Below are 13831 nucleotides of genomic sequence, written 5' to 3' on the forward strand. Positions count from 1 at the left end.
TGGTTTATATCTACCAAGGTACAATTATATCTACCAATATTCATTTACAGTTTCATTTTCATGTGCTAGCTGCTTCTCATGAGTAAATGTCTTCTTTTAGACTTTGCAAGTTTCCAGAAGGCAGGGTCATACACCCACCCACCCTTTTCATCACTCCCCAGAGCTTAACCCAGTGCTGCTTGGTACAACCATTTTCTCAGTCAGCTCTGTTGATTGCTGATAATATTGAATCAAAATGCACATTGCCCTCTGTGGACTGAAGAAAGTCAGATCATGGTTCCATCTCCATAGATTTCCACGGAGAATATACTCCAACCATGGCCAGTTTTTCAAGCTATCAACATGATGTCAGCTGGCTCACACAAATTCTTAAAATTTAACAATCCATTCTCCAAAACCAGTATGAGTCGGCTCCAGCACCCTACCACAGGAGCTGTCTTTAGGAATGAGTTTGCAAAAATTTTTTCCCATTCTGTAGGTTGCCTGTTCACTCATAGTTCAACCATTGTGGAAGACAGTGTGGCAATTCCTCAAGGGTCTAGAACCAGAAATACCATTGTTCCAGCAATCCCATTACTGGGTATATACCCAAAGGATTATAAATCATTCTACTATAAAGACCCAGCCATCGCATTACTGGGTGTATACCCAAAGGATTATAAATCATTCTACTATAAAGACACATGCACATATATGTTTACTGTGGCACTGTTCACAATAGCAAAGACTTGGAACCAACCCAAATATCCATCAGTGATAGACTGGATAAAGAAAATGAGGCACATATATACCGTGGAATACTATGCAACCATAAAAAAGGATGAGTTCATGTCCTTTGCAGGGACATGGATGAAGCTGGAAACCATCATTCTCAGCAGACTAACACAAGAACAGAAAACCAAACACTGCATGTTCTCACTCATAAGTGGGAGTTGAACAATGAGGACACACGGACCCAGGGAGGGGAACATCACATATCGGGGCCTGTCAGCAGGGGTGAAAGACTAGGGCAGGAATAGCATTAGAAGAAATACCTAATGTAGATGACGGGTAGATGGGTGCAACAAACCACCATGGCACGTGTATACCTATGTAACAGACCTGCATATGTATCCCAGAACTTAAAGTATAATAATAATAATAATAAAAGGAATAAAAAACCCAGCAACAACAACAACAAAAAAGAATGAGTTTGGCCAGGCGCAGTGGCTCATGCCTCTAATCCCAACACTTTTGGAGGCTGAGGTGGGCGGATCACCTGAGGTTAGGAGTTTGAAACCAGCCTGGCCAACATGGTGAAAACCTGTCCTTACAAAAAATGCAAAAATTAGTCAGGCATGGTGGCGGGTGCCTGTAATCCCAGCTACTCGGAAGGCTGATGCAGGAGAATTGTTTGACCACAGGAGGCAGAGTTTGCAGTGAGCCGAGATCATGCCTTTGCACTCCAGTCTGGGCGACAGAGCAAGAGTCTCAAAAAAAAAAGAACGAGTTAGAAAACTTTCCATGGAACAAAACAAAGGGAATGCTTGCTAAACCTGATCCTGGGATCATTAAAAATGTCCTTGGTAAAATTATGCCAGCAAACTAGTTATTGATAGGGGAGTAAGTAGAAGCAAATGTAACCATTATGAAGTAATACTTCTACTTCTAGAAAGGAAGGAAACACACATGCCTCCACCACCGCCACCCTACCACACTAAACTCACAGGAGAGAGCATTGCCTTACATGACGTGTAGAGAAATTAAGTAAGAGTGAGGGTAGGCTGCATGCAGTGGCTCACACCTATAATCCCAGCATTTTGGGAGGCCGACATGAGAGGGTTGCTTGAACCCAGGAGTTTGAGTCTGGATAATATAGTGAGACCCCCATCTTTACCAAAAACAAAAGTACGAAAATTAGCAGAGCGTGGTTGCCTGAGCTGTAGTCCCAGCTACTTGGGAGGCTGAGACAGGAGGATCACTTGAGCCCAGGAGCTCCAAGCTGCAGTCAGCTGTGATCACACCACTGCTCTCCAGCCTGGGTAACAAAGGGGATAAATACATAAGAATAAGGAGAAACGTAACAGGCTATGGCCTTCAACTATTTCAATGCTTCCAGTTTTACTTTAGGGAGTCATTCCTCCTTATGGTAATTGTTAATTTATTATACAGGTTGAAGGGGACCAGCTGCCTCCAGGACACACAGTCAGTCAATATGAGACCTGTAAGATCAGGACCATAAAAGCTGGCACCTTGGAGAAGCTTGTGGAGAACCTGCTGACAGCTTTTGGGGACAATGACTTTACCTATATCAGCATCTTTCTGTCAACGTACAGAGGCTTTGCCTCCACTAAAGAAGTGCTGGAACTGCTGCTGGACAGGTAAGAATGTAAAGGAGCTTGTGAGGTGAAAGAAATATAGACTGTTTATGGAGTGGAGCACGAGGTTCTGAATCACCTGCACTTGGTATGCAGAGAGAGATATGTGAGGAAAGATTAACGGGAAGGGATGACCTTTGGCACAAATGGCAAGAAGATCATTCAGGAGCCACTTTTGGTCTGTTGCTGGGGAAAAATGTCTCCTAAAAGATTTATGAAAGAGTTGAGAGTAAATACTGTAAATCTAGATTCAGTTACTTTATGGATTTCATTCACTATTTGCCACCCTAAATTTCTCCATATTTTTATAATTTTATATTATTCAGTAAATAATCAGTTGACCAAGAATTTTGCTGGGATGTTGTGGGGATGAAATGTGCTAATATGTGTGCAGTGAGGAGCGCATTCTTAGACCCACAGGAAGCAGCTTAGGAACGGTGGCGATGATGATGCGATGCTGGTGATAACTATCAACAGTCAGCATGTATTGGCTGTTTTACGGATATGCACATAAATATCATCCTTGATCCGTATTGTTAAGCTACATATTACATGTAGCAGAGCAGTATACATTGAAATTTACACACTGTTAATCTTTAGATTTGCCTCATTATTTCTGTTTTATTTAGAATTAAACTTGGTCTTTCAGAAAATATCATTAAATCAACTTGATAGTGGGAGGAAGAAAACTGTCAGCCAAACAATTGTTTTAGAATCAGGAGAATCCTCATCTAAATCCTTATATTCTAAGGTTTCCTGCATAAGGAAGGAAATGAGATACGGCTTTTTGTTGGACTTGTTGAATATTGATGTTTCTTAACTAAATTTTTTTGTTTTGAAAGTAATTTGTGCTCATGCTAAAAGTTCTTACGCTGTGGAAGAGTATGCAAAATATTAAAAGTTTATTCATATTGCTACCTTTTCCCCAAATAATATTTATTAGATTTAAAAATATTAGTAGTAAGAAGAAAATTAAATAGACCATCTACTAGGCAAGTAACACATATTAACATTTTAAAAATAGAGGTAATCCATGTATATGGTGTAAAGTTCCATCTGGACCACATAGGTCCAGATAATTGTAAAAATTAAAAGTAAAAGATTTTTTTCCTCAAGCTCCAATCCCATTCCTCCCAGGAAATCACTGTAAACCATTCCTTTTGTATTTTTCCCACACTTTTGGGTGTATAGGAAGTATGTATATATATATACACGCATTTATGTACTGTATGTCATATATATGATATGTTTATATATTTATCATATGACATAATATACTTATCTGTGATACAGATAGAATCACAGTACACAGTCTGTTCTGCAATTTTCATTTTTTAAAATTAATTTCTTTTCTATTTTTACAAACAGAGTCTTGTTCTGTTGTCCATGCTGGAGTGCAGTGGCATAATCATAGCTCACTGCATCCTCCAACTCTGGGGCTCAAGAGGTCAGCCTCAGCCTCCTGAGTTGCTAGGATGACAGATACATGCCACCGTGCCTGGCCAATTTTCGATTTTTACTTATCTGTGTATCTTGGAGATTTTTTACTCATTAAGTGAATTAGTATACATAAAAGGCTTAGAACAGTGGCTGGCATATTGAAAGCTCAAAAAATGTAATTCTTATTTCAAAATCAGCACCTATAGATGAATCTATCAAACTCTTTTCAATAGCTTTATAATATTTATTGAATGGGTTATTATGTGGATAGACATTTAAGTTCTCTCCAGTTTTTAATTTTTGTTTTTTTGAAACGGAGTCTTGCTCCATCTCCAGGCTGGAGTGCAGTGGCATAATGTCGGCTCACTGCAACCTCCGCCTCTCGGGTTCAAGCGATTCTCCTGCCTCAGTCTCCCAAGTAGCTGGGATTACAGGCATGTTCCACCACGCCCAGCTAATTTTTGTATTTTCAGTAGAGATGAGGTTTCACCATGTTGACCAGGATGATCTTGATCTCTTGACCTTGTGATCTGCCTGCCTCAGCCTCCCAAAGTGCTGGGATTAGACGCGTGAGCCACCGCACCCGGCAAATTTGTTTTTTAAACTTTGTAAACAGTACTGCAAGGAGCGTTTTTGGATACATATCTTCTGAATATTTGCTTGAGAATTCTATAGGATAATTTCATAGAAGAGTCACTAATGGGTCAAAATATATCAGCATTTAAAGATTTGAAAGATAACTGCCAGATTGCACCAATGACATTCCTGTCCACAGAAAACGGGAGTACCTATTTCCTCATTTTCCCCACACACTTGCCAACTGTGGATATTTTCTCTGTACCTTTGAAACTATCTTTACCATGACCTGACCACTGACAAATGACAGTGGTTGTTTTTGAATTTATACTTCTTACATTTATGAGTGAGGATTAGTGTCTTTTAAAATTCTTATTGGCTGTTTGTATTTTCTCTGAACTCTGTCTTTTCATATCCTTTTGCCTGTTTTTCTTTTGGACTCTTTTCATCTAATTATTGATCATCTAATTATAACTCTGCATATTAAGGAAATTAGTTTGTTGCTTATCATATGTTAGAAATATTTTTCCTAATTTTTTCATTCGTTTTAAAAGTTATTTATTAAAATTTTTTATAAAGACATTAACATTTTTGTGTAGTCATATCTATTAGTCTAAAGAAATACCTTTAATAATAAAGTTATATTCCAGTATAAGTAAGGTTATTGACAATAGTGGGTTTTCCCTCAACGTAGTTTTCTCATAGATGCGTATAGAGTAAGATTATTTGGATCAATGGTTATTAATATGTCAATCTTCAAGAACACTCACAAAATGTCTGTTCTTTGTCATACATTGATCTGGTTATGATACTTTGAGCTGCAGCACAGATAGGAAGTTCTGTAGTTTTTTGCATAGCAGTGCTTGACAAAATAAGCCTGGAATATAAACTCGGATTGGTGAGGTATTTCTTTTATAGTTTGTTTGCTTATGTAGTAAATCATACCTGTACATAGAAATTGAAAAATTGTATGAATTTTATCTTTTTGGTATTTCATGTTTATAAAAAAAATGCAGTATGCTGTTGGTAGGCAGTATGAATAGACTGTTCAAAACATTAAAAACTCCTACAAGTTTACTTTGGAATTGGTAACCTCTTCTATTTATGGGGTGACTATTGATAATAGGCCACAGATGTCCACAGTCAATAAAGGAGTGCACGTAAATTCCAGCTGTTCATCCTAAATAGAGGACATATACACACAGGAACTGGAGTGTTTAGTCTATGACTCATGTACATCCAGCTTTTGATATTTTAAAAATCTTTTCTTTGTTCTATTATAGAGGATAGATATTTTTGCTTTTTAAAACACTAACTGGATGACTGACTAACATTGAACATGAATCAAACTGCATTGAATTCAAGCTGTCATGTAAGGTATAACTGAATGGAGAGTTAGGATTTATTTTGTACCATTTGGATGGGCCAAGGCTTGACCTTGAATTTAATCTCATAAACAGATCCTTTGCTTGCTTCTGAAATGAATGGAATTGACAAGTACTCAGTGCCTACACAATACCCAGCTTCTGCAAGACACCATGCGGATGGAATTCAGAAATATGAGACTTGGTTCATGCCTTGAGATAGTTTAGTGGTGGATTTACTATGAAGCCACTGGTACTTAACCTCAAGGGGCACTCACTTGGAGTGCCCTCTGCATAATTTTATATTCATGATTTTGTATTATTTTTCTTTGAGAGGATCCCTCAGATTACATATGGCTTCAAATTACATATCCATAAGACCTGGATCCACCCCTCAGTACTTAATATTTTGCTGCACAAGATAAAATATTAAGGTTTGCATTTCTGAAACAAGGAGATAACTGCTTGAGATGGTATTAGATGAGGTTCTAACATGTTCTGCAGATGAAACAGGATATAGAAGTTCAGATAAATAAATCTCATTTATTTAGATTATTCTGCAGAAATTTGGATTTGTTCAAATAAGTACAAACCTCAACATGAATTTCTTCCTTGCTTCATTTCCTACTCACACTTAGATCTTGGACCAGGCTTCAGTCTTAATTAAATTTAACCAAAATGCGTGTTCTGTGAAACAGTGGGTTCTTAAATTGGTTGTTGAGACTTTTAATGTCTATGATTAAGAGGAAGCAATTACGTTGTATAAACTTGCCTATTCTGAAAATGAGCATTTGAAATATTATTTTGTCAGTAGATTGTGGTAGACTTGTTTATGGGTCTCTGACATAATTTTAAAAATAATTTCTTTTGGTTTTTTAATAGTAGTTTGCTTATCTGTTGTGAAATTAACACTGAGAAGCTATTACAGCATGTGCTAATCATACAATAATCAGTTGAGAATGGATTGAAGACAGATACTGCAGTATTTATTTCCCACCAGAGAAGCTTATTTGATGTCAAGCTTTGATTTCCCGTAAGACTTCTAATAATGTGGCTTTTCTCATATGGAACTGTTCGCTTTCTGGGATTTCTTTTTTATCTTTTGACAGTTTTTTATTCTACTATAATATGAGCCTTTTGTGATTGGCCAATAGACAGTGGTTTGAGTTCACGTATAGCTAATTCCATGTGTTTGCTTTACCCCTTACTTGGGGTGACCATTTCCCAAGGACCACTGTTTCCTGTGCTTCTCAACATGGCTCGGAGTTCACTGTAGACCACATTGGCCTACTTTTAACCCAAGAAAAAGTTGTTGAATTGTGGGCCAGCAGTTTGTGTTGGGGCTTTGAGATTTTCTTTTATCTAACTTCAAACATACACTCACTCAGTTAAAAATCTGGCCGGGCGTAGTGGCTCACATCTGTAATCCCAGCACTTTGGGAGGTCAAGGCAGATGTATTGCCTGAGGTCAGGGGTTCGAGACCAGCCTGGCCAACATGGTGAAACCCCATCTCTACTAAAAATATAAAAATTAGCTGGTATGGTGGCAGTCATCTGTAGTCCTATCCACTCGGGAGGCTGAGGCAGGAGAATCGCTTGAACCTGGGAGGCGGAAGTTGCAGTGAGCTGAAATTGCACCAGCCTGGGCAACGCAGTAGGACTTGGTCTGAGGAAAAAAAAAACTCATCTGTTCTCTCCACCATACCATTTAAACATAAGGGTGTTAGATACTACTGAATATGCCCAACCTCAAATGTAGGTAGAAACCTACTTTAGCTAGTGACCTTCAGTGAGAACCATGAAATGTTTGCACAAATATCTAGAGTTTTCTTCAGATGCTGTCACAATAACTCCCTTTTGGGCCATTTCTTGAACATTCTCTCTTTCTGTGATATGTACTCTGTTATCAGAATTAAGCAGAATGTGCTGAGTGCAGTGGCTCACGCCTATAATCCCAACACTTTGGGAGGCTGAGGCGGGCAGTTCACTTGAGGCCAGGAGTTCGAGATCATCCTGGCCAACAAGGCGAAACCCCGTCTCTACTAAAAATACAAAAGTTAGCTGGGCATGGTGGTGCATGCCTGTAGCCCTAGGGAGGCTGAGGCGGGAGGATAACTTGAGCCTGGGAGGCGGAGGTTGCAGTGAGCTGAGATTGTGCCACTGTACTCCAGCCTGGGTAACAAAGCGAGACCCTGTCTAAAAGCAAAAAAAAAAGAAGTAAGCAGAATGCCAACAAGAACCAGAGTAGGGGTTAACTAGGTCTCCAGAAACCTTTGCCAAGCTGATGGCACTCGGGTCACACTGTGGAAAGCACTGAGTGATAGTCTGAATTACTCCCTTAATTTCAAATGAATTCTCCCGGTAGAGGACATTCGGGGTTTTTAAAGGTTGGAGTCATTTGTAAACACTATGCTTTAAGATTAGCTGACTTAAATTTGCTTGCTTATGTTGCAAAGAAGAGAATAATTCAGTAGGTCTTTGAACTTATTTCTTCTTCCCATGTTTGCTTGCCATGTGTTTTCACAGGCTTTATCTCATTTAGTTCACTTATTTTTACCCCTGTGTTTACAGATTAGAAAATTGTGGCTCAGAAACATTCAATCAGTAAGTAGCAGAGCTAGAATTAAAATCTACCCCTTTCTGACTTGAAAGTTCTTTCCAAGTGTACAATATCACCTTCCTTGATTTGTTAATATCACCTTTAAAGGAACCCTTTTTTGGGAATCCTTCTTAGCCATCCTTTTCACTACTACCTCAAGTGATTTTCCCTGGAAACTGTATTTCCCAAGGGCTCCTCCCTTCACACAATTGTGAGCAGTTCACTTGAGCATCAGTGCTGTTTTTCATTTGTCTACTCAAGCAATATTTGTCGGCTCTTTAATGTGTACTACGTACTGTACAAGGTGCTGTGTGCATAATGGTGGACAAACCTGCCTTCTTCATGCTGAATGTCTAGTGGGAAAGAATAACATTAAGCAAATCAGTGTGCAAATACATTTATATAATTAAAATTGATAGACCACTGGGAGATAAAAGGTTCTATAACGCAGAGTTATAGAGGATATTTTGGAGGGCTGTACCCAAATAAAACTGAATGTTGGCCAGGATCTTAGGTGATCACTTAGATCATGGGCCATAAAGGTCATTGCTGTGTCTGTGTTTGGAATGTTTCTGTGTACTGAATGGGCTCTGGCCAAATCCCTGACCTCGATCAGCTTTTCCTGAAGGGTCAGGGATAGCAAATGAGAGAGGCATGGGTGAATTAAGTATAGTACCACTGTGGGAATAGAAACCTTAAATCCATTCTTTATGTCACCTGGAGTAACATTTTCATATATAAAACATGACATGCCAATAACCAGCAGAATGGAGCTGCCTTTGTTAGTGCAACCAGTTCTTCCACAGCGTAGAGAGGAGTTGATCAGATATAAAGCTTGAAAAATTTCATTTATTTCCAAAGATTTTGTCATAGATGTCAAACAGACGTTTTCTTTTCAGAATTTTAGGATACATTATGGGAAAAGCAATTTTCCTGTCTTTTTTTTTTTTAGCCATGAGATTCAGGTTTAAGGCATATAGTATAATGGTGAAGAACATAGGCTTAGGAGTCAGAAATTTGAATTTTATTCCAGTTTTGCACTCCTTACTTGCTCTGTGGTATTGGGCAGTCGATTTATCTTACCAGCTTCAGTTTTTCTCATCTATAAAATAACAAAAATAGCACCTAATTTATAGAGTTATTATAAAGTTAAAAGATGATAATGTAGGTAAAATTCTTAGTATAGTGGCTGAAAAATATTAAGTGCTTAAGAGATTACTATTACCTTGTTTTCTTTATTCATGGCATTTATTATTCTTTGAAATTATCTTATTTATCTTGCTTATTTCTTGACTGTCTGTCCTACTCAGAGACCATGGTAGTCTTATTCATTGCTCTGACCTCAAAATGGTGCCTGCAGTAGGTGCTTGGGAACTATTTGTCTAACAAATAAATAATGGTTATCATTATTCATGCCTGTTCCAAGCAGGTGCTTTGAAAGGTCCAGCAGTGAACATTGCCCAGTCTTTGCCCATGTTTAGTGGGAGAGACAAGTAAGTCTGTAGACTCGTGTCATCACTATCAAGGCCATGAGGCTGAATATGCATTTTTAATGAAAACATTTTCCCCCCGGGAGCTGGTAGTTGTAAACCTTCTATAAAAAGCCCATTATACAAATCCATTCAGTTCTCAAATGCTTTCGTAGCATGAGAAGCTGGTGTTTTTGAGATGCGTACAATATGTTCCAATTTACTTTTTGTTAAACTTCACTTAAAATAATCGAATTTTTTATTTAGTGCTGGAATTACACTAGGCACTTGCCAAATATTCCTAGATTCATGCTGGCATGCAGTGCTCATGTTCCTGTACTTCCTTTTCTTTCAGTAAGAGGCAAGGTTTCCAATATCTTTCCTCTCCTCTTCCAGGTCCAAGGAAAGGGAGTTGTCAGCAGAGAGAGCACTGGGAAACATACTGGAAACTGAACCCACACAAAGGGTCTCTGAGCATTTTCATGTGACTTATGGTCCCAGTGTCGCCTCTAGGGTCACCAGCATCTAGAGGTGACACTGGGACCATAGGTCACTTCTAGGTGCTGGTCTCTTATAGCATGAACACTTACATTAAATCTTGTTACTATGAAACTCATAATTTGATTTTTTTTCTAAACTTTTTATTCTGAGTTAGTTATTAATGTTTAACTTCTATCACTTACATAGGAAATGTTTCAAAATAATTCCATACCTTTCTTTTTATTAATTTTAGTAACCTCCTACAGGGCCAAATGGAAACTAGCAGAGACGGTCACTCATTAAGTCTTTTGTGCCTCCCCGCAACCCACCCATGCATGGAACAGTTGAGATTTAGTGGTTGGTGGCTCCAGGATGCACATCCCATTTATTTAGTAGAAAAGCTTTCAGGAAATCTTAACATTGCTTTGCTTCCTTTCCAGCTTAACATACAATCATATTGAATATCCTGACTAGGGTGAGAATTTCTTAGTAAGTGAAGGCTGCTATTTAAGATTTTTGCTAGAACAGATGAGTTTAAATAGATTTTCTCTAGGTCTAGGTGTTAATGACTTCCTAGGCAAAAAAGCCCCAAAAAACTTGGATGGGTTACATACACATACACATACTCACATATATAACAGAACATATATATAAAACCTTAACATATATACATAAATATATATATATTTTTTTACAGGGAAAAAATAATAACAATGCTAGTCACATTCTGGCTCCAGCCATGCTTCCTAAAGCTGAGTGTGTAGACCAAAACTGAACAGGGCATGATGTCCTGAACAGAACATAAACTCATAATTTGATATTTTTCTAAACTTTTCATTTGTTCTAAGAGTTATTTATTAATGTTTAACTTCTATCACTTATATAGGAAATTTTTCAAAATAATTCCATACCATTCTCTTCATTAATTTTAGTAACCCCCCACAGAGCCAAATGGAGACTAGTAGTAGCCAAATGGGTACTAGTAGTATCTTGGATTATCTGAGTGAGCCCAGAGTAATCACAAGGGTCCTTAAAAATGTAAAAGATGGAGGCAGAAGACAGAGAAAGAGATATGAGGATGGAAACGGGATCAGATAGATGCTACGTTGCTGGCTTTGAAGATGGAGGAAGGGGGCCTTGAGCCAAAGACTGCAGGCAGCCTCTTGAAGCTGGAAAAGGGAATTAAACAGATTCTCTTCTAGAACCTCTAGAAAGGAACACAGCCCTGACAACACCTTGATTTTAACCCACTGAGACCCTTGTTGGACTTCTGACTTACAGAACTATAAAATAGTAAATTTGTATTGTTATAAGCCACTAAGTTTGTAATAATTTATTCCAGCAACACAGATAAGAAACATAAGAAACAAGGAATTCTTGTCAGGGAGATTGACTCTGAAAAATCTAGTGGCCATAGGCTGAAGGATGTTGAGGGTTGGTGTCCACCCTCATCTTTGTTCTGTTCAGGACATCATGCCCTATTCAGTTTCAGTCCACACAGCTCCAGGAAGCGTAGCTGGAGCCAGAATGTGGTGGGCATTGTTATTATTTTCTCCTTGTAACTATGCCAGTTACTTCGGATTAACCAGAAAAATTTAATCTGGTACTGTTTGAGAATTATATCCAACCATAATCACTTGAGGGAAAATGGAAATAAGTTTTCTTCCCTGCTGGGTTAGTGGCCTTTGGTAAATGTTTACTTTTGCCGAGTGGACCCAACTCTCACCTGCCAGCACTATGGGAATTCTGGATGGGAACATGTGGCGACTGCAGAGCCTTAGCTTGGGGGACGACAGTGATGGTTTTGTTAAAGTAGACACTGAAGGGATGCTGTCAGAGACTTTGCCTCAGATCATAATCAGGCTAGCTTTCTTGTCTTGAAATGGGATTTAGAGACCTAAGAGATAAAAATGTTTCCATGAAGTAGCTTGTTTTTTTATTTCACTTGGCAAAGGGAGGCAAGGACATGCAATTATCCTTTTTTTGAAAAGAATATAAAATTGCCCAGCAGGTTTTTTTTAAAAAAGTGTGCTTACATTTTTTTAAAAAATGTAAGCAAACAAAAGACAACAAAACAAAACTGACAAGAAACTGAAATGTAATGGGTGGTAACTGAGTTAGTAACTGGACAGTTAGGTGATCATTTAAAGCAGTGGTTTTGACCATTTTTCAGTAGTGAGAGTGATTGATCACAAACCCCTGTAAGAATGTACTAAAACTATGGACCGTCTCTCTAGAAAAAAGAGAATATCAGATTTTTTTTCATAAAATTTAGGGACTTCCCAGACTTCTATAAATTCATCCAGGGACCCTGGGTTATGATCCCCTAGGCAAAGTGTCCCTAGCATGATGACAGGGGATACATAGGCGGTCATTATGAATCAGAGGCAGGCACTGATCCTAGCTTTATTATAACTGGAGCACAGATCTTAAGTGTGGCTCTGAAAAGTAAACCAATCAATTTAACTAACTAAAATTACGCTTCATGGTTCATTCAGGTAAATTTAATGGTTTTAGAAAGTATCTTGGGACATCTAAAATGGGAAGATACTGGTGGTTTTGAGTTAATTTGGTTTTTCATATCACTTTTATTTGAAAAATTTTTTTACATTTTTTTTTTGTGAACTTAGCCCTTGATAGTGCCATCAGTCCCCTAGTCCTGGGGAACACAATTCTTTTGTCTTTGACCTCTACTAAAGCTAACAGTAAGCACTCATTTAGATAAATTAATATTATGTTGAGTTTTTGTAAGCTATAGGAGAAAAAGAAAAGTATCCTTGAAAATGAAAGGATGCCATGATACTAAACTCATTTTCATTGTATGTGATGTTACAAAGCATGTTTCATAAGATTCTTGAAGAGTTCTGCAATAGCAACTTTTTGTGGTTGGGGAAAACGAGCCACAGGCTTGTACTGATTTGTTAATAATGTATTAATTCATCTTAAACCTGAGAAAAATCTAGACTCATGAACAGAGTCTGAGTGCTGCCTCCTCCCTACCCCCATCTACCTGTTTCTTCTCTTGTCCATCATTGTAGCCGCATCCATTGCAGTGCACTAACAAGACGTGTTTGCAGTTGGTGGTTTAGCACTGCTGTGAACTAGAAGTGGAAGGAGTAGCTACTGATGGGCCACCAAGCTCTGAGTGCAAGAAACAGGCCAGAGAAAAGAAACGGATGACAGAGGCTTGGAATGGAAAATAGAGGAAACCTTATAGCAAGAGTGTGAGAGCCAACATACTTAAATAATTTTAAATCTGCATGAGATATAAGTTGTGGCAAGAGAGACCTTTTTTTCTTTCCCTTGGATGAATAGTGTCCTTTTCTCGATCTCCTCTTCAGACAGTTGTGGGTTAAGGGCTGGAAGGAAAGGTTATTCTCCAGGGAAATGTTACAGCATTTTGTAACTGTCAAGTGGGGCAGAAATATCTGGTACTTTTTTGCTGTTAATGTTGCCTTTAGTGTCAGGGACTTAGTATGGAGATTGTGTGGACAATGAAAGAACAAGGAAGGTACAGTGTCCTTCACAGCAGAGGCCTAGAGGGGA

General features: G+C 38.4%; 1 protein-coding gene across 5 annotated transcripts in view; it reads left to right on the forward strand.

Annotated features, from left to right (window-relative positions):
- RGL1 (ral guanine nucleotide dissociation stimulator-like 1) overlaps positions 1-13831 on the forward strand; it is a 299547-nt gene that overhangs the window by 215639 nt on the left and 70077 nt on the right. For all 5 annotated transcript variants that reach the window (XM_011995346.1, XM_011995343.1, XM_011995345.1 and 2 more), the window contains one exon: positions 2152-2360. In XM_011995346.1, the coding sequence (XP_011850736.1) occupies positions 2152-2360 (209 nt within the window). The remainder of the gene's footprint in view (positions 1-2151; positions 2361-13831) is intronic.

This window comes from Mandrillus leucophaeus, unplaced genomic scaffold, assembly GCF_000951045.1.
Source record: "Mandrillus leucophaeus isolate KB7577 unplaced genomic scaffold, Mleu.le_1.0 Scaffold484, whole genome shotgun sequence".
NCBI classification, from domain to species: Eukaryota; Metazoa; Chordata; class Mammalia; order Primates; family Cercopithecidae; genus Mandrillus; species Mandrillus leucophaeus.